The 25600-nt window shown below is 40.9% G+C and overlaps 2 protein-coding genes across 9 annotated transcripts; both read right to left on the minus strand.

The window, feature by feature from the left end:
* Nucleotides 1-1877: 1877 nt before the first annotated feature.
* On the minus strand, nt 1878-13538 carry RPF2 (ribosome production factor 2 homolog). Its single transcript, XM_068677698.1, has 10 exons — nt 13410-13538; nt 13178-13310; nt 12054-12091; nt 11124-11163; nt 9448-9529; nt 9277-9353; nt 7874-7973; nt 3466-3568; nt 2297-2441; nt 1878-2143 (listed from the first exon to the last, which is right to left on the minus strand). Exons 1-10 carry the CDS (start codon nt 13430-13432, stop codon nt 1964-1966), a joined length of 921 nt encoding a protein of 306 aa, XP_068533799.1. The 5' UTR covers nt 13433-13538; the 3' UTR covers nt 1878-1963.
* Nucleotides 13539-14617: 1079 nt separating this feature from the next.
* On the minus strand, nt 14618-19257 carry GTF3C6 (general transcription factor IIIC subunit 6). 8 transcript variants are annotated; one of them, XM_068677701.1, is made up of 6 exons: nt 19124-19257; nt 18505-18585; nt 17263-17326; nt 16660-16704; nt 16408-16518; nt 14618-15456 (listed from the first exon to the last, which is right to left on the minus strand). In XM_068677701.1, exons 1-6 carry the CDS (start codon nt 19184-19186, stop codon nt 15083-15085), a joined length of 738 nt encoding a protein of 245 aa, XP_068533802.1. In that variant the 5' UTR covers nt 19187-19257; the 3' UTR covers nt 14618-15082. The 8 variants fall into 8 exon arrangements, with proteins under 8 accessions (XP_068533802.1, XP_068533801.1, XP_068533805.1 ...); XM_068677700.1 differs by having other exon boundaries at nt 16408-16521; XM_068677704.1 differs by having other exon boundaries at nt 16408-16521; nt 19223-19245.
* Between the last annotated feature and the right edge of the window lie 6343 nt (nt 19258-25600).

Below are 25600 nucleotides of genomic sequence, written 5' to 3' on the forward strand. Positions count from 1 at the left end.
GCGCGCTGTACGTCTGAGATCACATCAGCCACACATTTCATGGCTTAATCACTGCTTCACAGCAAGGACGAACTCCAGAAAAAGCAGGGTGAGCTCAGTTGTGACTTGCCACCATCCCATCTCCTCACGCACTCAGTGGTTCACTTCTGCCCTAAGAAATTTCCCTTGCCCACTCAGTTCGCAGCAAGATGGTGCCACTTCACCTAACACAAAGTATTCATGAGAAATGGAGTGAACTTAAATCCTTGTTAGCAATATAACATAACTAGTATGAAAAAGCTATAGCCTAAATATCCTTACATTGTATCTAGGCAACTTCTTGCCTCATATTTTGTCCGTTGTGACTGTTTCAACAGTACAAAAAGCAGGAGTAAAAGGATATTTGCAAAAACAGACAACTTAGCAGTGCAGTTCTTGTATAGCTTTTACCAGATGCTGCTTTCAGTGAACACTGGAGCGGTTTGCATTTCAGAGAGATGGGTGGTGAACACAAATCTGAAGTAGCTTATGGAATTATCCATTTCTCAAATACCTGGTTAGACTAGAAATAAGGATAAAGAGAGCTGTACAATTTATTTTGTATAATGATGCAAACTTTTTAGGTAAAATATTGAAGATATGTATTTTTCTTAGCTAAATACCCTCAAAAAGGCCTTTAAAACCTTTAAAGCCCTTTCTTTGTCACACTGTGAGTTTGATCAAGCCAGCACAGTAAGAACATCATACGAGGTATTTGCACAGCCATGTGTTCAGCTCAGCTCTCTCACAAGGAGAGCAAAGCTTCCCAACAGCTTCCATCCAGGACGCGGGAAACCAGTAAAAATAATGAACTGTCTGTTTCTAATGTGATACTTCAGTTGATTAAACTCTGAAAAAAAAACAGCAAGAAAGTATTGAAAATATAACTGGGAAGAGCAAGCTTGCTGTGTACACACTTTCATCATAATTATCCTAAAGGACAGAAAAATAGTGTCCAAAGAGATGAGCAGAAGAAAAAAAAAAACAGTTTTTAAGTATGTTCCAAAATGTAGAATGCCACAGCTGTGTCTCACTAAGCTCTGAAGCTCTCAACCTTTTTCACTAAGCTCTGAAGCTCTCATCCTTTTTATCCAATCCTTTAGCAGTCTTCACCAACTGATGGACATAAACTTCAGAGGGAAGCAGCTTTCAAATGCAGGTTAAAAAAAAAAAAAGGGCCTTTCATGGTTGTTAAACATACTGTATAATGAAGCACGGTAGAAATACTTAAGAACAGTAAAAACACAAACTTACCTCTGCTCCTTCTAATCTGGGCACAAATCTAGCATCAAAGATTGAAATTCAAACTGTAAAGGTTTCATTTATGCCTAAAGCAAGTATCAGGTACTTTGCTACCATGGAGATGAACACGGTAAAAACACCTTAATCACTCCCAATTCTGCAAGTGTAAAGTAGGGCTTGGTGCAATAATTAAAAGCATAGTCTGGCATCAGACACATTTTGAGTTCGCACTTTAGAAAATGATCTGTAGTTTAAGTATTGCAGCTGTGTAAAAACTGAAATACAGAAACAATAAATGGCCACAGAAGTCATATTGCATGTATTATGCATATGCACTACTCTGGTCCTGCAGGGAATTAATAAGATAGGTTGATTGATCAAGGTTCCCCAACATCATAGACAAAAAACCGTTTGGGAAATGAGTCACCTGCTTAACTAGCATATGTTTGCTAACACCAAGAGAATAAATATTCAGCTTTGGAAAACTAAGCAAGTGACATCGTGTTTTTTCTTCTAAATAACCAGATTCCATGTTAAAGCTCAATACCTCAATGTTCCCTTTAAAATGACAAACCAGTAAAAATATTTTTTAATTAAAAAAAAGCAACAAAGGCAGCTGAGTGTTTTATGTCCGACATTTTTATATTACAATTTATGTAAAAATTCAAAGATACAAAAGGGTTTCCAAAGCAGTTCCAGACTGTCACGCTGATTTTGGCTTTTTGGGGCTAGTCCCACCATCTTGAGCTGACTTCTCCGCGGGCCTCTTTTTCAACCCCTTCAGTTTTCTTGTTTGCAGTTTACTAAGATCTTGCTTTTGCATGTGGATTCGACCGTAAGTTGTACCAAACACATCATGGGATATGTTCTTTTTCTTCTTAGGCTGTAAGGGAAGAAGTACATTAGTATTTCTGAGTAGTGTGTGCCCGTAGCTCTGCTGAGAAGCCAGGTATCTGGCTTTACTATCCACATTTACCAGTAAACTACGAAATCAAGTGCCTAAAAGCAAGGCCACTTATGTTCCCAAGGTACATACCTTCAGGGCTTTGGGTTGTTTTAAGGACAGCTTATAAAGGTCATCTGAAGCTAAGTGTGTTCTCCTCATAACCAGATCTAATGAAGGTCCTATATCTTCCAGTTCAATTCTTGGTATTTTACAGCCAGATTTCTTCAGAAGTACCCTAGAAGAAAAAACAAAAACAAAAACAAAAACAAAAGCACATCAACTTTGTCCTCTGTGCTACAGATTTATCTGTCTTCCTAAAGCGCATGTTCAATCACGTGGCTGGGAAGACTATTAAAAACAATTGCTACTGCAAACTCCATTACTGAGAAAGATGTCTGTCAATAATCCTTTATCACTCATTTCCACAACTTGAATGTCCCCAAAATATAATCTAGTTTAGGTCACTTTATTATTATTTCTAAATAGGACCGGCATTATCATTACAAGAGCTACAATTCAATTGCAGAAGCCATGCCATTCCTCAAATCCTAAGTAGTGCCCTGTGTGTTAACAGACAGGGAAAAAGCAAGTGCTACAGTTTATAGCAAAACATTCTGAGCCCTAGCCAAGATTTTTTTTTTGTTGGTGGTGTTCGTTTTGTTTTGCTGTGTTAGTTTATTTATTTTTTTATTTAAAATGAGACTGTAGATATTTTGTTATAACAAAAATCATACAATCACACGGAACACACAAGCTATGAACACAACCTGCTAAGGAAAGGCCACGGACTGTGAGCAAACACCAGCGCAGGAAAGAAAGGTAATCTTGTCTGTGTTTTCCTTGTGTACCTCTGGCTACAGCCTAGCTCCTGTCACTCTTTGACAAATGGAGGTGAGGAGAGCCCTATAAATTAGCCTGAGATCAGTCTCTGAAGCCTAAGATAGCACTCAGACCGTACCAGTTCACAAGGTCGAATTCACAACACCTTGGCCATCCAACCGTATCGAGGGCAGCCCTCCGAGCTAGGAGGAGCTCAGCAAGGAAGGGAAGGAAGCAGTACATGTAGGTACAGGGCTTAAGCGTTTCCCTTCTGTCATGCAACTTACTCTGAGCTATGCTAGAGTAACCTCTATGCACAACAGTTTCTAAATGAAGTAAACTATTGCTCCAGCCAGCTCAATTACACAACTGCAGGCTGAGTTTTGGGAAACCTTGACAAGCGTACCGAAAAAGCAAACACGGAAGAAACCCATACTCACTTGTAGCTCCTCATGTAAATCTTCCCATCTAGGGCTGTGAAGTGCAGGACGTGCTCTAAGCCAGCCAGGCGAATGTTGGGCACAGTAGGACCTCTGAAGAAATCTAAAAGGACATTTGAAAAGAGTAAGAGGCAGGTTTCCTGACTGAGAATCAGATCAATAGTTGACTAACAAATCAGCTTATTTTATAATAGATCCACACCACAGAAGTGACGTGATGCCTACAGAGGTTCTCTTTTAGCATCAAGTTAGGTCTTTGTGGGTGAATTCAAGTGGAGGACTGGTTAGTGTTAGGTCAGAGGTTGGACTAGGTGATCTTGGAGGTCTCTTCCAACCCAGATGCTTCTGTGATCCTGACAGGAATAGAGCGACTTTCCAGAGACAATTCAGTAGCAATACACATATGTTATCTAAAACCAAGTAAATGGACAAGAGCAAACATGCTTTCAGAGCAGTAACCTATTTTTATTAAGGTGATTGGGATAACTGAATTGTCTACTCCTCTAAATTTTTAGCTGCAAAGTCATAAAAATGAAATGTATCTCTGATATTTAGGCTAATTCAGGTGTCTTTTTTAAGACAGCATTCAAACTAATACTTAACACACATAATCAGCGCCAAATTTGGGAGAGTGCAAAGAAGTGATGAACAGTACAAAACAGAATAAAACTATTTTCTTTAATCTTATCTACGTTCTTTCTCGGTGACTCTGGGGAAAAAAGTTTTCTCCCAGCTCTTTCATACCTTCCCCCCGACAAAGCACTTCTGGTCTTTGGGCACGCAGCATTTGTGATCACAGTTATTATTTTCTCTACTTAATAAATGAAACACACCTACAAAAACAGACACTGAAAATACTCCATTCGCAAACAGAACACTGAAATACAGGTTAAATACAAAACTAGCCATCTTTAGCCGGGTTCTTATAAAAGGTCACGAAAAATACCGTGCAATCAGACCGCCTGCAACAAGCACAGCAATCTGTCCAACACATGCAGAGGGTGGAGAAAGAACATGACCTTGTCTGAGGGAACAAGGTGTGCTAATAAACATGACAAGGCAAGGCTGAAACAGAGGAGAGCTGCTAACAGATGCAAAACACATCAGTCTCTTCCGTTCTGTCCCATTTGCAGATTCCTCGGCAAGTCCTCTTTTCCTCCACTACCTTTTTTCAAGAGTATCAGCGCTGGAATGACATCCAAAACAAAGTCTTGCTGGCACATATCAGCTGGAGTCTAGCCAGGAAATGTCCTTGGTCGATTCAATACTCACAACTCCTCCTCTCCTGGGTTAGTGAGGAAAAGTTGCAAATAAAATACTTTTTTTGATTTTTTTTTTTTTGCTTTTTGCATCTATCTTCCCTTTGACAAGCTCTCTGCAGGATCCCAGTGTCAGTGGTTTTATTGGCAACATCTCCCTTCGGTGTTTTCCTGTGGCATCGCACATCTTTTTACCCACAGGACGATCTCTTCCCAACAAATGCAGGTGGTCAGGAATTTCTGTTTCCTGGCAGTGTTTAACAGCTGCAGAAACCTTACGCTTCAGCATGCCCAGAGAGCTGACATTTTTAATGTATTTTTAATTTACAGCTCTTGCTTTGGTTGGACGAGAGAACTGCTTGCTCCTCTCTTTCCATTCCTAGTTCTTCCTCGTGCGCTCAACATGTTTCCAGCACGTCTAATTTACTTTTTCCTGCAGAGAGCTTCAGAGAACCTTTTTCATTTTCAGAATCCTAACCGTCAAATCCCTAATTTTTTTTGGACCATGAGCCTATACACTTCTTTTTGCATCAGTTCATATCCAAAAGCTGGTTAATACTGTAACTTCTGTAGCCATGGTTGTCATGGGAGGAGCTTAAAGCCTATCCCAGACTTTTTTTTTCCCCCCAGCCATCCCCTTTCTTGGGGGAAAACACAAATCCTTAAGACACTTCAAAAAAAAAAATCTGTATAAGACAGTATGAAGAAAATTGTAGAGGACTCCTACAAATCATTGGACTAGATAGAAAGTATATAATCAAGCCGTGTAATGCCTGGCTGTTTCTAAATGGAAGTAGTGTGCAATAGCAGAACTGGCCAGCAGGCAGCATTGTGAGAGAAGAAATGCTTCATAAATACAAGTTATTGGAGTTTTATGAGATGAATTGCAAGGACTTACGCTGTAAATGGATTCCTGTACTACCATCTTGCTGGGCAATGAAAGCCAAAGAGAAAGAACAGGGTGTCTTTGCCCTCCAGGTCTCTGAAGAAAAACGCAGCTGCCATTTAATTACCTTCTAAATAACTCCTTGCACTTCACAGCTTAAGTGACAGAGGTCACTTTAGCAGGGTTTGGCTGCCGTGAAGACAATAATTCACCCTTGCTTTTTAATTCTACAAAGAAACTGCTGTAAGACAATACTCCAAACACGCATAAACACTTTTGATACCATAAAAAAGCCAACGAAAGCTTGGTTGTTCACCAGCATCCCTGGCATCCCATGGCTTTGGCAACAAGAAGCTGTTTGCTATCGAATACTCCCTCTGGGATCTAAACAGCACTGCTACGGTAACAAACCACTTGCTGTTTGTTAGACATTTTTCTGTCTCTCTTAGCAATAGAGTGGCAGCTTAAAAACAAATCTTACGCAGAAGCGAAATGAATCTGTTCTTCCCTATCAGGTAAAAGCACTCAAATTATCAGCTGAATTATTTTAATTGCTTGCTGATACCTTCAAGCCTTGTACGACTTAACCTTTTCCTTTGTCTGTTGTTTTGCATCCAGGCATTTCACAGAACAGAACATCAAGACTTGGGGTACTTGGAGTACATTCAAGAAGAAAAATTGGATATCAATTTCAGTTCAATTTCAAATTCAGCTGCAGAGTCATTACAGGCAAATTAGCAGGAGAGGAGAGAGGATTTCTTTTCAGAAGAAATAGGACAGGAAAGACCAGTTAGTTATCTGGCAACTATCTACAGATGCATGCCTGCCATTTAAAGCCCCAAGCTGTGTGATAACGGGGTGCAGGAGCACACCTGGATGCCAATCACCAACATCGTGCAGATGTGAGAACCTGATACACCTTAGAAAATAATTCACGTGCTTCTTGCACTGTAAATGTTCACTTACAGTAAGTTTACATAATGCAAGTTTGTGCTGCTGATCTTCACATCCAACAGTCACCCACCTCCAAAGGTCTATAAGCACAATGACTGATCTTTCATCTACCCCAAGAACGAGTCAGCTGTACTGAGAGGATGCAAGCATTCTCCTCTCCTGCTCCCTTTTTAGTCCCATTCCAGATGCAGCATCAGGCTTTAAGGAATCGTAAGAGCAAGGGGGGTAGGGGGAAGCGTCACTTCTAAGGCTGCTTTCCAAATCATTCTGTCTGTTTGCCTAGAAAAAGGAGCCCAACCTATATTCTCTCCACATGAAAGGGAGATCTTACAGAGACCAACAGTTATGAATTGGTACAACCCAAGAATGAGCTGAAGGAGCACAGCTTCTTTTATTCGTAGTTTCACTATTCTAGTAAAGCTTTAAAAAATAATGATAATAAAAAAAATAACCTATTTCTAGGAAACCCATTAAATAGCAAAAAAAAAATCCCTGCCAACCTAGCAATACTTTTTTTTCCCCCTCTACTGTCAGGAGATGCTGTAACATACAACCTCCAGGTCCCCAAAAGTTACCCTAAGAAAAGTTTCATCATTTTTATAGTTCCCTGGAAAAATCCTAAAACGTGCTTCAACATCTGATGCTTCCAACCTTGAAACAGAAGGAAAAAAAAAAACAAACCAAAACAAAACACAAACCAAACCAAAGTAACTCCACACACTCTATGCTACTTAATTTACTAAGATCCCAGCATGCCTTGAAATTACGACCCAGCTGTTATCTACAGCTAATTTTCAATGCACATATTAATTCCAAATACTCAGATCAATGGCACTTTTGTTAGAACTCGTCAAGTTTCCAACAGAAAATGCTTGCATGATGAAAGCAGACTCAATTATACTTATGTGATGTTTCCTGTAAGCAAAGACATCCCACCTCATGAACTTAATCCACTGATTCAAAATTCGATATTTCAAAACATTATTTGATTAGAAAAGTAATAACCCGGTGTAATTACAAGGAAAAGACTTTTTGAAAAATGCCAGATTTTTCTGACAATCAAAATTATGAATTTCAGTGAGCACAAAACTTCAACTTTGGAATCTTTTAGGCCAGTCTTCTTCACCTCTGTCAGTCATGGTGATTACTTAACTCTAATTTCACGTCACATGAAGTTTACAAGTGCCCCCTCTCGATTTCTCTCTGTGCTGAGCAGAAGCAAACAATTATTGACAAACCAGCATTTCCCAACAGATCACATTGCTACAGATTTATGCAATCCCTCTGCTCAAATAATCCAAACACTGACCAATGAGAAGGTTCTTCAGTCTTCTGTATTCTTCATTTAGCTCAAACATGTCACCAGCGAATATCAACATCGGTTTTGTTCCTTCGGGACATTTATTGTTCTATGGAATAAGGATTTCAAACACAAGAAAAATTCAGACCACATTAGGGAACATGTTATTGACTTAATGGCTGGTTATCCATTCAACATGGAATGAAAAACTGTGATCTATGATCAACATGGACAAAACAGACTCTTTTCTCATTGAACAACACTGTATACATACGGAAGGACTGTTTCTACATGGGTGAATGTTATTACCCTTCTGCTGGTTAAAAGAAGAGATTCTTTACTATGAAACACACAAGATAACACCTTGCAGTGAAAACAAAAGGTTAATTTGACTGCAATCACTACCAAGAACACTAGAGTCAAACAGATCTATTATATTTTGACTCTGGAGAGTACATGAAAAAAGCCAAAAGTAAGGTTTAGTCAGTCACCTCATTCTCATTTTGGTGAACAAATACAATTACTAAACTATAATTTCCCTGCTATAGATGGTGCTACCATCTATGTAGCGTGCAATGGTATGAAAACATTCACTGCAAACTATCTGAATTTATGGGAAAGATTCACCTTTATAAAAGTAAATTCCTTCAGTATCCCTCTAAACTGTCCTGTCACTGAACTAATGAAAACAAGGATCATAAACCTTATTTTTGCGGCACATGAAGTGTTTGGTACAAAAGTACAAAACTGGCCCATTTTGACAAGACTAAAACGTAACCTGACGATAAAAGGTGAATTTTCTCTGAGTTTAAATAATCAAAATGTTAGCTGCCTGTCCGAATTAAGTACAGCTCCCTGAAAACTGGCATTTATTTGCTACTGAAGGCTAAAAATTTCAGAGTGCCTCTCTGGTTATGGACTGGAAACACTTCCAACTGGTACTGCTGCATATTTGTGCTGCATAGCAGGACAAACTTTACTGGGGGGAGGTGGGAAGAGGCTATAAGCACAGCCACCCAGTGCTGTCTCTTCTGGTGGCTGGGCCACCTTTTGTTTTTTAATCTGATATCAGTTTTCAAAGGGCATGCCAATTTATATAGGACCTTCCCACAGGTAGCATCTCAAAAAAAAATTTGTAAATGTAACTCTTTAATCAAAAATTAACATTTTAGGAGTAAAGAAAATTTTTAAAGGAAGTTGTAGAAAGCCTACAGCAAGCTTGCCCTATGCAACCCAGACAAAAAGCAGAGCAAAAAAAGTAATATTCTACCCTAGTACAAATAAGCAGTCCCCAAACACTGCATGAAACACTATTTAAAAAAGGTTCTGGTAGTCTTTAATGCACAGAAAATGCCAATGCACCAACAAAATCCACCAATAGATGTCACTGAAATGCTGCAGCAATTCCTTACCTTGACATCTTTTAGGGATACAAAGTTCTCAATGCCTAGCTCAATCATGTCCAGGACATGATAGTCAAACATGCGACCTGTAGAGGAGAAGAAAAAGAGAGGAAGAAAACCCAGATACTTAAATATTTATTGAAAGCTAGACATTTCATCTGAATAAAACAGATCTCTTACCTATTATCAGGTTGTTAGGTCTCTTCTTGTTATGAGAGCCAAACAGAAACAGAGAACAATCGGATTTCTTGGAAAAGAATTCCTACAATTGGAAAAAAGAAAACATAATAAATTGTGAGTTCCAGTTTGTAAGTGTTGAAAAATATTTAGAGAAGGTATGTGTCACAGACATCTGAGTTGAGGAGCGGCTTAATGAGAAGGACAACTGCATTTACCAGAAAAGTGTACGTCTCAGTCCCATAAGCTAAAATTGGCAGCTGGATCCAATTAATAACAATTAAATAACAATTAATTTCCTTTTATTTATAATTCAGCCACTGCCCTTTGGCCCTCACTACTGGCTGCCTTCACTGTTTAAAAAATGTTCCTTAATGATCATTAAGGAGCATTACCTCTCTCCTCTGCTCTCCCTTCTTAATTACAGAGTGTTCAGATGTTTCCCCTTTATTTTCATATGAAAATGTTTTATATGAACATGTTAATTACATGTTCAGATGTTTCCCCTTTATTTTCACAATCCCTTTAAGACAAGAAAATGCATTTTTGCCTCGTGTGTCTGACTTTTTTTCCACAGCTTTACTTACTTCTGTGGCCCCAAATTCCCCGCTTCAGTGTTTTCAGGGAGTTGTTTTAACAACTGCCTCACACGTTGGAAAGCTGACCCTCATTTCCTGTACATGAGCCAGCAGTGGCACAGAGCAAGCACTACTAACACATGGTAAGTGGGGAAAAAAAACAACTTATTTTGGGATCATTCATTTCTGTCTTTAATGTAAAACCATGACTGTGCATCAACACCAGCCTTCTCTTGTTTTGTTAGATACAGTGACTTAATGACAGACATTTCAGCAGCTAAAGTAATGATTCAATTAAAGTATAAATGTGTGTGATATAACCTTGGAATTAGCCCCTCTATTTTTTCTCTACCTGCTCATAAGTTAGCTTGACCTTAAAGCACTATACTGAGACAAAATCCAGATAGATGCATTTCACTAAATGGATTTACAATGGCACTTTCCCTTCCAAAATATCCTCTCAGCCTCTGACAAGCCCCTTTTCCAACTTCACTGCAGGCCAAATACACGTATTTAAGTGAAATTGCTCACGTTTCTGACAGTGCTTTACTGAACACTGGAACTGAAGTCTAAGTTCAGATCTCATACTTGCTGTGCTGATGCAAGTGTTTGCACAAAGTACTCTGCTGAGCTTTTCTTCCCCCATTTGACTATGGCCAAAAGTCACGGAAAGCTACGACTCTTCCATTTAACTGCTTTAGCCTATGAATTCACCAACTCGAAAACAAGTTGTTCATAAGCTGAGGCACTTAAAAAGGAAAGGCTTTTAGAAAGCCAAAATAAAGCCCTTTCTTTTATATCAAGCACTGTTACATCACTCCTAAATTTGCCTGTCAGTTTCAAGAAACATGCATTTCAGGCAAACACCAACATTCCCACAGTATCAGGATTCTGTCTTGAAGCTAGAGGAATAAAACGCCTGCTGGCACCATAAATGTAGAGGTAAACTTACCTTCTGCTTATCCAAAATTATTAAAGACTTGGTTTCTCATCTAATTTATCATAGTCTGAAAGAAAGCTATCCTCCAATAAAGTTATGAATAACTTTACAGCTGCAAAACCTCCTAAGAAAAGAAAAGACAAGACAGGGCTTACACTTACCAATGATGTCTGATCCTCAAAAGGCCTGGTAATATTTTTCCTGAGAGGGGAAAAGGGGGAAAAAAATGAAAATAGTAAAAGCTAAGATGAGCACTTTAGTTATCTTCTAATAACACTGTGATTCTGCATTCTGCTGGAAAGTCCAGTGTTAGAAATTCAGTTTCATTTCCAACCAAAAGCTGTATTAATACCGCCAGGTGTTCCTTCCTTGGCAGTGCCATTGCCATTTTCAGTAAGCCTTTCCAGCTTTCCTGGGGCCTCCTGTGCCACTGACACTTCACAAACAACTGCCTTTGCTTGTTCATCCCATGTTCAGTTTAGCTGCTACTCTCAATGCCTCTGCACTATGTCTATATGGACACCAGGTTCCCATTCTGAGCAAGAATCACCATAACCAGCCCAGCCCACCCACCCTACACAGAACCTCGCTAGCTGGCTGCACAAAGCAGAATTGGGGAACCACTCAAGTTTGCTATAACTGCTCTGTAACACTTGGCACAGAACTGGGCTCAGCATCAACACCGAACACTTGTAGCTTGTCTCCATTCTACTAAAATTTAAGATGAATCTCTGTCACCTTCTGTGACCCCTTCCATTGTTTGAGCCCCCATACTAGGCAGCAGAGACTCATAGAGCCATAGAATCAACCATAGAATTGCTTAGGCTGGAAGGGACCTTTAAAGACCACCTAATTCCACCCCCTGCCATGGGCAGGGACACCTCCCCCCAGCCCAGGTTGCCCAAAGCCCCATCCAGCCCGGCCTGGAGCACCTCCAGGGATGGGGCACCCCCAACCTCTCTGGGCAGCCTGTGCCAGGGCCTCACCACTCTTACAGTGAAGAATTTCTTCCTAATGTCTAAACTAAATCTATTTTCTTTCTTCCTCATGCTTTGAAACTACCAAACGCTGTCTTGCACGTGAGCACTTACTTTTTATACAGCACAGCAAAAGGTTTCTTCACGGCATACTGCAAGAGACAGAGTTAAATAGGCATTATATCAAACACACCCAAAAGGCACAAAACTGCTCTTTCTGAAACCTTGCAGCTGTGAAATGTGTTCATCTGATTCGTGTCAATATGGAACAATGCTAGGGCCTCATGGCATGATGAATGTGACCTTCTGTCATACATACCCTTGTATAACCACAAGTCTACGAAAAACAGAGTGGTTAATGTATATAATTCTTGTATCTTGCAAAGGAATGTTTTAGCAATTCGTGTCAATAGAGAGCTTGAAGGGAAATGTATTTGTAGGCTTTTCCTTGAAGTCTCTGATAGCTGGGGGGTTTCAGAATAACTGCTAACTATTATGACTATTGCATGGGACACTATGCAAGTCTCTGATATCTGGGTAGGAGATTAAGGAGACGGGGAGAGCTGAAGAACGACCAAAAGACAAAGCTTGCAGGGGATGCTGCTCAAGTCTCTGACATACAAACAAGTTGGACAAAGGAGAAGGACAAGAGGGAGGAAGACTATGAGCCTTCAGCATGAGAGACCCCCAGAGGGACCACCAGAGACTGATACGCATGCTCCAGTAGGAGGGTTTGGATTCCGGAAGCTAATTATAATAATCCTGGTTTTTTTAGAAGTAGTAATGAATATGTATCAGCCTAGGCGCATAAAAATCAGCTGCTTGATGTAACTGGCATGCGTCTTGGTGGAGTAGAGACTCCCGGAGCACCCAGCGCTGTTTGCTTACCTTTAATTTCCTTTAATAAATTGTAAACTTTGATTATAGTCCTATTTTGAAGACTGAACCATTTATAACACAGCTTGAAATAATGATCGCGTGAAATAAAGCAATTGTTTGTGCCAATCAACGCAGAAAGGAAGTCACCTCAAAAAGCCCGCCCACAACAAAACCCTTCAGGTCAGTAACCCTAATCTTGGCTCCCAATTAATCGGGGATGGGTTTATTTATAGAAAGTAAGCAATAAGCTAAGAAAGAGCTGAAATCAAAGCGCTGTAACAAAAAGCAGAGCGGAGGTAGGTCAGTGCCGTGCGGCAGGGCTGCTGTTGATCACCACCGGCGCCCTGCCGGCCACTCACGATGTCTTTGAGCACTTCTGTCACCGTCAGGTTGGCGTTCCCCCCCTTTATCAGCATGGCGTTTTTCGTGTTCTCCGTCAGCTTGGGCTCCCTCCTCTCCAGAAACCTCTTCGCCCTCTTGGTTTTGGGCTTCCTGGAAGGAGACACGATAGGCTCAGGACCCCGGCACGGATAAAATCCCTACCGGGGGCCGTTCGTCGCCTTCTCCCCCCGCCCGCAGCCCCTCACTCACACCACCCGCCCCAGCGCGTCCATGGCGCCTCACGGCCGCTCCCCGTCCCCCTCAGCGCGTCACATCCAGCGCCCGGGAGCATGCGGCCTCCGCACGGCGCCTGCTGCTGCCTCCTGCGGGCCGAAATGGGACAAAAAAGCCGAACCCTAACAGAAAGCACACCAAATACTTCTAAGATTGGCTTTGGTTGATAAAATCGGCAGGTATTAAGCAGAAAAACCTTCCCCTACCCACCCGCAGCTACCTCAGAATCACCTCCTGGGACTGAATAGCCCTTGCTCTCTGTGCTCCCCTGCCCCAAGGCAGGTTGCCCCCGAATCTCCTCCAAAACTTTATATATATATATTTTTTTAAAGTACTAATACCAAAAATGATTACTAATTTTATCAGTAGTCTGCACACACTGACAACTGTCACAGTGCTTAATGTCAGACAGGGCAGCTGACCGGTGTGATGCCAGGTACCCACACACGAGGGCACAACCAGTATAAAATAACCCCACAAGGATGAGGATTTGCTGCAATTCTGTGTTGTTACCGTATCTACTCAGTACCCTTTTTAGTTTTTTTTAGGGGGCACCCTCCCCCCCTTCAATTTTGAGCTGTACGCCAAATAGCCAACATGTTCAGCTTTTTAGGGTGAAATCAGTAGCACTTAAAAACACTGGGTTTTAAAAGAAGTCATGAATGCACCACACTTTTTTTTTTTTTACATGAAAGTACAATAAACAATATAAATCATATTAGTAATATCAACCCACAGACTAGCTGGGGACCACGATACAGTCACGATGCTCAGCTTAGGAACCACCAATGTACAGGTAGAGTGTAGGCATAAAAACCTTCAGAAAAATACAACTCAAACAGAGCCAACAAGTTTTTGGGGTTGAAGAAAAGCAGATTCCTTTTATGTAACACACATTGTCATATAGAAAATGAAGGAGGGAAGCGTGGCAGGTGCCTTGTTAAGACCAAAGTGTTAGCTGCTGATTAGCACCCAGGGGTTCCCAAGACCTAACTAGACAGAGCCCTAAGAAACTTGGCCTAACTCAGCACTGACCCTATTTTAAGGAAGACGACAACCTAGAGACCTCCTGAAGTCCCTTCCTAGAGGAAATATTCCTCATATGAGTCAGGGAAACAGAAGATGATCGAGAAAAAGCCAAGTAAGTTTAACAAGTAATTTAACAAGTAATCAAACACCAGTGATTTTATCAAACCGAATGAAAGCCACCTTTATTTGAATCTTTCTTTCAGTCAGTGCAGTACAAGAACAGACACAGTAGGCAGCGGAATATTACACATAAGGTGAGGCTGTACCTGAGTTCCAGGACTTTCAACAATGATTTTTCCCCCTTTTTACAAAGCATCCCAAACCGTACAATACATTAATGTTTTTCAAAGGCAGGTTTTTCTTTATTATTATGCAACTGTTTCCTCTTCTTCAATTTGAGGTAGAGATGCACACATTTCCCATCGGCACTTAAAAAAAACAAAGCACTAAACCCCTCCCCACTCTACTCCAAACACAAAAGGAATGCACAAGAACATGTCAGTTTTCCCCACTGCTAAAGCTCAGGTAAACTGGAAATCATGTCACAGCCTATACATTTGGTCTTTAAAAGCTGGCCCGTTTAATTCCATGAAGAAATCCTGAAGAGATGAGAGCTGACATCACGGAGGGGCATCTTCTAAGGCAACACTTGCAGAAGGAGATCCCTCTGCCTCAGAAGCAGGACTACGAGGCAGAGGAAGAGAAGAAGCGTCTGTTTCCAAGCCATGCTGCTTTTCCAGATCGCAGTTTGTGTCGGAATTTCCTCTGTCACTCGCCTCTCCCTCTGACTCTTCAGCTAGCTTGTCTTGAGCCTGATCACAGTTCGTGTCAGAATTTCCTTTGTCACTCACCTCTCCCTCTGACTCTTCGGCTAGTTTGTCTGGGGCCTGAGCTGACTCATCTGAATCTTCCTTTTCATGCAGAAAGCTACAAATCGTATTAGGCCTGCTGTAGGAAAAGTCTCTGTCCTTGATCTGTAACCACTCCACGCCATCTGATGCAAAGAAGGAAAACTGATATTAGTGACTAAAGGAGTGAAATCTTAACAGCATTTGTTCTTAGCTCAAGTCTGTTGTTTATTAACTCTGAGCCAGACAAACACTGAAGTTCACAATTCCACTCCCCCTTCAACAGGTTTTTAGGCAGTACACACAGCCAAATCACAAGATGTTTTGGTTACTTTTTATGCACATGATTAAGTTTCCTTCAGCGTATAGAAACAAAGTATTTTGCAGTAGGTATCAGTGTTGCTCCCTTGGGAAATAAATAGGCCTTTTAACTAAGCAGCACATTCTCTAGTTAATGTCACTTCAAAAATAACAGTTTCAGTGTTGGTATTTCCTACTTAATGACACATAGAGGAAGAATGCATGGTGTTGATAAGAACACTGATCTCTGCTTAGATTCTAGATAACATTTCATATTATATCTCCCATGAGCAATGTCCCACTGACTGTCTCTCATTTAACATTATATGGCCTTGTATTCCTAAAACGTGAAGCAGCAACACTGACTTGAGTGAAAAGCAGCAATGAAAAGCAGGAGGATGCTGCTAATTAGCATTATTCTATGTAGTGGATGCCCAGTACCTGAATATGCAGGAGCACAGAATTTTGTATTAAAAAAATCCACAGAAGTAAAGCAAACATAAGAGCACTGAGTTCTGCCTACAAAATGAAAAAAATGTTTTCTCCGCTATGCATATCCCTGAAAGTAAGTTAAATTCAGGTACAATTAACTGTAAATTCACTAAGAACAATTTAGTTTTGGTACATAAAACATGGAGCTTCTTGCTACAGACATTGTGGATTTTCAACTACTACACAGACTCAAGAAGTGGAAATAAAAATAATCAGTGAACAACATTTCAATGCAAAGATATTGCCTCAGATTTCAAAACCAGTGCTAAAACTAATTTTAGGGGAGTAAAAACAGAGGCACTAACCAACATTCTCTTCTCCTTCCTTCTTCTCTGTCAGAAGTGTCCGTGTCATATTCAACTTCTTCATCGTATGGCACTTGTACTTGAGCTGTACTTTCTGGTTGCCTTCTGCATCTACTATGAAAAGAGGAGAAAAAAAAACAATACCCAAAGACCCATCATTATAGTGAACTCCACTATCAGCTGAAAAAGCTGAAATTATTTGGAATCTCAGAGGCTGTCACAGCAAACAGGACATCAGATCGTAACAATTACCATGCTCTGTGTTTTCTTCAAAAACCACGCAGGTTCCCAAGGCATCTGTGGAAAACAAAGTGAAAACAAGCCTTAGAGACTAACTTTCAGCAGCCAGAGATGCTGCACCCACTGGCACAGCTCTGGAAATGTTCTCATTTCCAGCCTCATCTAAAGGCCCTGCATCTGGTAACCACTGCCAACTCAGAAACAGACAGGAGCACCACAGTCCCTGAATGTCACTACAAGAGAGGTTTCCAGATTGTTTTCTTCCCAATTTTGTCACCATAGGGCAAACTGGAAAGCCATAGACTGCACAGCATGAGTCCTGCTTGTATGTGTGACAGACAGTAAGCATTAGGGGGCACTCTAGGGCATTTTATATTCGGGTTTTCTTTCAGAAATACAGCTGGTACACCCCAGAGTCAGCTTCCAGGCATGCCTTCCAATAGCTAAACATGAGCGCATGGCTAATTCAGCTGGTGCTGCTCTATGTAGTATTATTCAGGCACCATGCAGAACTTCAGTGCTTAATGGTCCTACATTTTCCATTTGCAGTGAAATTAACTGATACTAAGAAAGTTCGTTGGGTTACGTGAAGAAGAGGTATCTTATTTTTCCTACCTTCGTATTCCCCTGCAAAGACGTATCTGTCCACTTGTAAAATGGGCCTCTCTGTCTCTATTCCCTACAAAAAGATGGAAGAAATGCATTAAATGTCACGTGTCTGTTAGTCCAGGCAAATTTCTTACTCAAGGACGAGAAGACAGATTTAGCAGAATCTATAGTACATTAATTCCTTGAAAAGATAAATGCAGGTTAAAAACAACAAGACAACATCAGGTAGCAACAATAAAAAATAAGTACTCCATCACATTACACGTATGAAATAAAAAGTTTCTTTTGGTATCAGAGGAAAGGAGTAGATTCCAGACCGTAAGCCTTTCCCAAACTATCAGCTTCATGTGGAGAAAAGGGCATCTTTAAAACAAGATTTATGCAAATGAATTAGAGAATTCAGCAGAGCCTATTATTTTACACAAGCCAGCAGATTCCTGGAAGGTGAAGAGATACAATTAAATTAATATTTTTTAGTTTCTATAAAATGTAATAAAAGCAGTTTTAGTCATTAAATTGGCCTTGAATCCTCCTGCAATGTTAGACACAGGGGTGGAAGGGCGAGGGGGTGAGTTTTCTTTCTGTTTTTGTGGGAGGCTTAAACAGTGCCAATAACTGTTACAAATGGTACAGCCAATCTTTCTCTAGAATCAGTGTACTGCTGAAATACAACAAAATAGACAACATTTAGGACAATTTTTTCAGGCTATACATGCTATTTTAAGTATATTAAAAGCAAGGAAACAGCCAGATAATACTGGTCTATTTACCATAGACTTAAGACTGAGTTATCCTTTACATTTACAGCACTGGATCATATCATGTAGTATCTACAAGAAAACATTGTAAGTACAGCACAACACAGACAGATGTGGTCTTTGCCTCTAAGTTGGGTCTAAGTTTCTTTAAGAAATGTGCTTAACACTTGTTTTTGTTTTTAAATGTGTAAAATGCATCATTTAATACTCAACTAAGAGCTTAAAAGCAGAGGGAATAATAGTCTGAGCTTATTGATACCTCTGAAAGTATTTTTTTATATTTGTGTAGTATTATTTTCATCAACAACATGCCACTCCTGATACTGAGAGACCACAACCTGCAACCGAACACAGTCCAGACAGTGCATGCAATTCTCTATCAAAGACTTGATGCAAATTTTGTCAGCTTTAACGAATCTGGAAACATCCCCACTCCCTTGCTCACACGTGTACTCACTTACCCCTTTCCTATTGTGCTGTAATCACTCACCAAAATCTTGCATTTGTTTTCACATTTTTCTAGGAAGTCTGAATCGATAATTCCTGACAGCTCCACCATGACCAGCTGCTCCTACAAGATAAGTTTATAACACGCATTTTTAATCAATGCATCTGAACTCCTGAAAATATATGAAAATGAAGACCTTCAGAATGAACAGACCCCCAAAACAACTTATTCTGCACTGCCTACATTTTCCAAAGGTTAAGTATTTACCTAGATATTATAGTGAGGGGTTAAGTGAAGGAAATGTTGCATGGAATGACTGCTTTTAACTCTTTACAACACGCTGCCTTGAAATCAATTACTATTTGCAACTCCTTAATGCTCGGGTGAGGAAAATTCAAAAAGAAAACAATAAGAACTTTTAAATATTTTTATTGAAGGGCTAAGCTTTCAAGAACCGTTACCTAGTGAGTAAATGTCAACATGCGAGGAGGGAAGGAAGGCCGCCATCTCCCTCAGCGCAGCCCGGGCAGCCCCTCAGGGGGACGCCATCCCCACAGCCCGCTTCTCCTCACAGCATCCCCGCAGGGAGCCACAACACCACACCCCTTCTCCTAACACCGCCCCGGGGAAAGGTGAAGCCCAGTGGGGCGCGCTGACCGACCTCCACCTCCTCTTCGTCCTCCTCTTTCCTCTCGCCCCCCTCCACTCCCTCTACCGCCGCCATGTCGCTCCCGCTCCCTCCCCTCCCCTCAGCGGGCACCACGTGAGCGCGCCGCCGCCATCTTAGGGGGCGAGCGGACCCGCCTCTCGCCGCCCCCAGCAGGAGGCGGGCGCCGGGGCGGCCCTTAAATGGCGGCGCGGCACCGACGGCCCCCTGGCGGCGGGGGGGGTGTGTGTGTGGATCGCTGTATTAAAGGATTGCTGAAAAATAAAAATAAGTTTTTGAGTGAATAATTTCATGCTCTGTCACTAAAAGGAGATAAATAAATGCTTAGCTTGTTGAGCACTCAGCATAAGATGAGTATATGTGCAGTGCGCCCAGCCTTTTAATGGTTCTTAACTGTTTTCTATATACTGAACGGTTGGATTTGGTGGTTAAGTGTTTGCACCAGGTCTTTGTGTCTTCAGATAAAACCAGTGCAATTCTAAAAAAAATCTGCCTAAATAAACCAGAATAAACACCCTATTCTAAACAAACATTTACAAATCATAACTAACAGCTTCTATAACATTTCATTAATACCATTGTCTTCTTTTCACTTAAGTGACTTTCTAAAAGTGATGAAAGCCCTCACGAGAAGGTAAATGTGGGCCAGATCGGCCTGTGTAAATCACAGACTGGCATGAAGTGCTAACAAAGGAGCCAGTACATTTCTTTGCTTTTATTACCGGCCTCGGTGCCATGTAGTAAGCGGGGTCATCTCGGTCTTCTGAGTCAGGGTGTGCGGTTGGGAAATTTTTGGTGCATTAGTGCTAAATTTATATTAAAAGAGGCTCTAGCTCATTGTCAGGCTAAACTTGCCATGGGCATCAGTGATTTGCCTTGGTCTATCTTATTCTGGCACGCACATTTCAACAATTTCTCTCTTAAATGAGTTGGATGGAAATGATGCTGTAAGGATCCTCGCAGTCTGCCAGAGAGATTGAACTGCTTGATGACATAAATACGGAAATATATGCTTTAAGGATCCAGGGTTTGGATTTCTGAGGCCTCAGCTATCAGTCCTGTCAGTACTTGAAGGCATTTATGTGTGCATGCTGCAAGAGGCAAGTACCTAGGTGGTACATAGGTCAGGCTGAGTCAGTGACAACCAAATGGTAAATTTAAACAATCATGTTTGAGATCTACATCTCTAATGTGTATGCACTAGTTTCTGTGGGTTTACTTGCAGTTTAAGCATGTTAATGCATATTTTAGTTTGAGCTGTGTAAGTTTGCACGCCTTAGCTGTGGAAGATCATAGATTAGAGACTTGGACTTCCTTTTTTAGCAAATAAACATTATCACAGTTAAATTACTTTACAGGAAATAAGCAAAAGTTCACCAAAACACGTAATGAATCAATCTGGCTTTCTACTTTCTCTTGGTTTTTTTCCATTTTTCTTTTGATTTTTATCTTCATGCTTGGAATTCCTTCCCAATCCTTAGCAGAAAGCAATTGCCCTTTCTTCATTCCCTCCTAAACACTTTCTTTGTGAGGCCCTGGCTGTAGTTTGTCTGAGTAAAAAGTTAAATGTTCTCTAAAAACACAGGATGAGAGGGAGTCTTTTTTTTTTTTTTTTTTTTTTTTTTTTTTTTTTTTGAGTTTTATCTGTCTGTTTAGATGGTGGGTTCCTGTGGTCAAAAATCTTTTGTATTTTATAGTGAAAACAGACAGAACTTAGTAGTTCAAAATGATAATAGATGACACCTTTAGGTACACGTGTATGTATTTGTATATATACATGTAGTCTCTGTATCTGCACTGTTTGCAGAATTGACTGCTTCAGGAGAAGAGCGTTGTAGTTTCTAGGCTTATTTTAAATCGGAAATGTAACTGAAATTGAAGATGTGACAAGACCTGATTGCCTGTGAGTATCAGTATGGACTCCTCAGTAAAATAATTCTGTGTGAAATGGCTAAACACAGTGCTGTGAGGTGCAAAGAGACACAGAAGAAGGCTTGTGAGAGACTAGTGTGTATTTCTGGCTGTAGACCTTGGACAGGAGGTCAGGGTTGCAAAACATAAATCAGCTGTGGGACAAAAGTAATTTGCTGGCAGTATTACAGAGAATGATTTTAATTTTCTTAAAGCTACATTGATGAGTCTCTTTGTTTATGAATTTGCAAGCCAAACCTTCTGATAGGTGTCACCAAAAAAAGTCTGCCAGATTCCTCTGTGTCTGTCTTTGCCTTTCTGGAAAGCCCCTTAAAGATCATGTAAAGAAATCCTAGCAACCCTGTTAGACAAAGCACAGCCAGGGAAAAGTAGTAAAGTGAAGGGGGTGTTTTATTTCCACGGTGTTTATTCTATTCAGTATGTCTCATCAAAGACTGTGGAGTGAGATGTAGCATAGTAGGAGGCAGGGAAGAAGCTGAGTGAGGGAGTCCTTTCTATTCCAAGTCCTTAATTTAGGTGCTCTCACTCCAGTTGTCTTGGAGTCAGCATACCAAGAGCCTGGTAGGAGGAGGGAGAAGAGGGGTTGGGAGGGATTCGTGGGCACAACTGATTCTACAATGTTTTGTTGGGCTCCTGCTTTTTCTCTTATCTGGAATCAGATTCCAGCATTTATTCGTAGCCCCTTAAAAGTTCAGCAGCTAAGATAGTGCACTGTGATAGTGCACCTTTCCCAGGGTTCAAATGGAAGCTGCTGTGTTTCAGTTTGTGCCCTTTCCCTCTTGTTCTGTCACCACTGAAAAAGCCTGTCTCCATCTTTGCACTCTCCCTTCAGGTGTTTATGATGAGATCTCCTTGAGCCTCCTCTTCTCCAGCCTGAACAGCCCCAGCTCTCTCAGCCTCTCCTCAAAGAGGAGAGTGGGCTGTCACACTTCCCCCTGAGTTTTGTGTCACCAGCAAACTTGCTGAGTGCACACTCTGCCCCCATCATCCAGATCATTAATGAAGATGTTAATCAGGATCATCTGGTATTGACCCCCAGGGAACACTGCCAGTTGGCAGCCTCCAAGCAGACTTTGTGCCACTGATCGCTATTCTCTGGGCCTGGCAGTTCGGGCAGTGTTCAGTCTCTCTCTCCTTCTGCTCACCTCTCCATTGGGGGCAGTATTGAATGCCTTCCTCCAGTCGATGTAGACAAGATCTACTACTCTCCCTCATCTACCAAAATCAGTCATTTCATCACAGAAGCTTATGTTTTTGGTTGGGCATGAATTCTCCTTGGTGAATCCATACTGACTACCACTGATGATCTCCTTCACGTGCCTGGAAGCAGTGACCAGATGCTCCCTCACCTTGCCAGGGATCGAGGTGGGGCTGACTGGCCTGCAGCTCCCTGGGTCCTCCTTCTTGCCCTTTTTGAAGGTAGGGGTGACATTTGCTCCCTGCCAGTCTTAAGGCACTTCTCCCAATCATCACGAGTGATCAAAGATGACTGAGAGTGGCCTTGCAATGACATATGTCTGCCTGCTCCCTCAGCACTTGTGGGTGCATCTCATCAGAGCCCACAGACTTGTGTACTTATATTTTCCTTAAATATTCCCTGATATGATCCTCTTCTACCAAGGGTACATCTTCCTTTTCCTAACCTTTCCCCTGGGTCTCTAGGACCTTGAATTTCTGAAGGCAGGTCTTGCTAATACAAATAGAGAAGAAGATGTTCAGTACCTCAGTCTTTTCCCTGCCTTGTGTAACACATGTCCCCTGACTTGCTCAGCAATGGGCCCACATTTTCCTTCGTTTTCCTTTTGTCACCTATGTGCTTACAGAAGCACTTCTTGTTGCCTTTTACATTCCTGACCAGATTCAATTCCATTTGAGCTCTAGCTTGCTTAACTAGGACAGTGTCTCTGTATCCCTCCCATGCTAAACATCCTTGCTTCATGCTCTGTATGCTTCCTTTTTGTGTTCAAGTTTGGCTGGAGGAATTCAGGTCTACTGCCTGAATTCCTGCTTGTTGGGATGGATCACTCTTGGGCTTGGAGGAGATGACCCTTGAATATAAACCAGCTTTCTACCCTCCAGGGCTTTATCCCACCAAGCAGATCCTTGGAGGCCAAAAATGGCTCATTTTGTCTCGTTGCCTTTTCCTCATGGGAAAAGGACTCAGCTGTTAAAAGCAATGAACACTTCCTCCTCTTTATGAATATATAAATATATATATTTAAATATTTATATATTTATGAATATATAAAGAGGAGGAAGACATCTGTCAGTCTGTGAGTGATGGGGCAGGAGGAGAGTGGCACCGCAGAGCTCAGGATTGCTGCAGTGACCTGCGGGGAGTCCTAGAGCTGGGATCCCTCCCAGCAAAACTCAGCAGCTGGTCATCTTTTGAAGCAACTGGTGACAAATGGGGAGTAAGTGATGTTTACTTGTTATCCAGCTGACTCAGAAGACAGTGGCTTTCTATGGAAGTGACTTGTTAATTGATGAAATGTTAATGTTTGGAATCTTTTACATGACCTCAGACTATTTGACATCAGTTATTTGAGATACATAAACAGAAGTTGTTACACCTGTTGGGCTGAAAGCAGTTGAACACCCTGGACTTCAGAGGTCACTGGGAATACTCATTATTTTGCAGGGCCAGGCTCTTATGGCCTCAGCTGGCTTCTCTGTATTTGTTTGAAAATGCTTAAAGCAAACTGATATAAAAGGCACTTGGCATTTTTTTCCCATACAATTTATGTAAAAGCAGATTATGTTCCATATTTATTTACTGATTTTGATCAGTGCTTCCAGGGCTTAGTTTTATGAAAGTGAAATATTTTTATTGAATCGTGTTTTGTTTTTGTTATACGTGAACACTGCTTTGCCTGTTAGTGAAGTGCTTTTAAAAGCATTTTTTTTCCACACCTCAAGAACTGCCAAAGTGGTTTGCAGCTCAGGAAATAAAAAGTACTTATTAGTCAATCTGCATCAGAAACATCAGAGTCTTAATTCAGTAGGCTTTTATTGAGGTGTAACTTGGCAGCAATTTGGAATTCCTGGTAGTTTCATGCTTTTGTAGGTATGTCCACTGACCTACAGAAAGTGTTTCTCACCCAGTATAAAAAGTAAGAATTGTATTACTGAAGCCTGAGGGAGAGTAAATGGTATATGAATCTGTTTTTCTTACTATGATATTACAACAAGGTGTTAGAATGTTGCTTTTTAAACGTTAGTTCATACTTTGTGGGTGGATTCATCAAGATACCTGTGCGTGCATCTCTGTAAGTACTAAAAATCCATTACCCCATAAGCACCAAAACAACCCAAATACAAAGCAGGAGAATAGGAAAAGGATAATTCAATACCATGCATGTTAGGCCTTTAATGGTGGGAGGATAACCACTGAAACACGCCACTGTATAAAACATGTAGGGATGGTAGAAACAGCCTTTGGCACTGCTGAAGAATATTCAGTCAAATCAGAGTTAAAATACATCTTTAAAACCAATTTATATACAAGTGCTGTGAATTGAAATTCTGTTCCTAAGTAGAAAAAGCATCTTACTGGGACTGTAACACCTAGATGGTGCCAATCACTTCCAGATACGGAAAATCAAGCGTTATTAAAAAAAAAGAAAATGAAAAAGAAAATACTGTCTAAGGACTCTTGAGTATTTTAGGTCAATGTCATGTTAATTGGGATGAGGAGGCTAAAATTCTTGGTGCCATAAATTTTAGGCTTCTAGTGAAGGAACCCACAGGACAGAAACTAACTCTGGGCTTGGTTCTTGATCACCATTGTGTGTGATCAGCTTCAGAGTGCTTTTATGGAAAGAGCCCTTCTGAAATATTGGTCTGAGTGTCCCTAAGAACAACTTGCTCTTGCACCACAATGAAGATTTGTTTGCATTAATGAGTGCTGCAGACTGTGACTATCAAAAGAAATTTAGCTGCCTTGTAATAAGAAGTTGTTCTTAGGGATTGACTAATGGTTAAAAGGTGGGAAACAAAAGGTAGGAGTAAACAGTCTGTTTTCAAAATGAAGAGATCATTCATGGAGTTCTGTGGGAATTTGTACTCTTAAACATATTCCTAAATTACTTCACAAAAAGAAAAAGAAAGCGGTGAAAGTAAGGTACTGAAGTTGGATGATAACTCAGTATTTTGGAGGTTGTACAAATGAAAGCCTGCTGCAAAGACCTGCACATGAGTGCCTAGATGATAAAATGGCAGGTGAATTTCAGCCATTATCTGTTTAGGAAGTCTTGAGCCAAAAGTTTCTGAGGGCTGAGACTGACAAGGTGAAATACCTTTGTATGCTGGTCCTTAAGTATTTGGTTCAGAATGACAAACAAAACAGATCACAGACCTGTGAGACTCCTTTCCTAAAATTGTAAATGGACTCAACGGGAGCCTGGACAAGTACTTGAAAGAGGGATCCACTGGGGACTGCAAATGAGCAAATCTTACCAGACTCAGGACATAACTGAGCTGAGAACATCTGGGAGGTTTTTTTTTCTTTTTTTCTTTCCTGCAACTTAACTCAACTTG

The sequence above is a fragment of the Anas acuta genome, chromosome 3 (assembly GCF_963932015.1).
Source record: "Anas acuta chromosome 3, bAnaAcu1.1, whole genome shotgun sequence".
In the NCBI taxonomy this organism is placed as follows: domain Eukaryota; kingdom Metazoa; phylum Chordata; class Aves; order Anseriformes; family Anatidae; genus Anas; species Anas acuta.

Excerpts from the sequence above, each read along its gene's own strand:
- GTF3C6 (XM_068677700.1), bottom strand. The coding sequence starts at position 19,186 with ATGGCGGCGGTAGAGGGAGTGGAGGGGGGCGAGAGGAAAGAGGAGGAC. Across the intron at positions 16,522-16,659 it reads TGAAGAAAACACAGAGCATG|TAGATGCAGAAGGCAACCAG; the intron begins GTAATTGTTACG and ends CTCTTTTCATAG. Across the intron at positions 15,457-16,407 it reads GGAAGGAGAAGAGAATGTTG|ATGGCGTGGAGTGGTTACAG; the intron begins GTTAGTGCCTCT and ends TCTTTGCATCAG.
- RPF2 (XM_068677698.1), bottom strand. The coding sequence starts at position 13,432 with ATGGACGCGCTGGGGCGGGTGGT. Across the intron at positions 11,164-12,053 it reads TTTGCTGTGCTGTATAAAAA|GAAAAATATTACCAGGCCTT; the intron begins GTAAGTGCTCAC and ends TTCCCCTCTCAG. Across the intron at positions 2,144-2,296 it reads AACAACCCAAAGCCCTGAAG|CCTAAGAAGAAAAAGAACAT; the intron begins GTATGTACCTTG and ends CTTCCCTTACAG.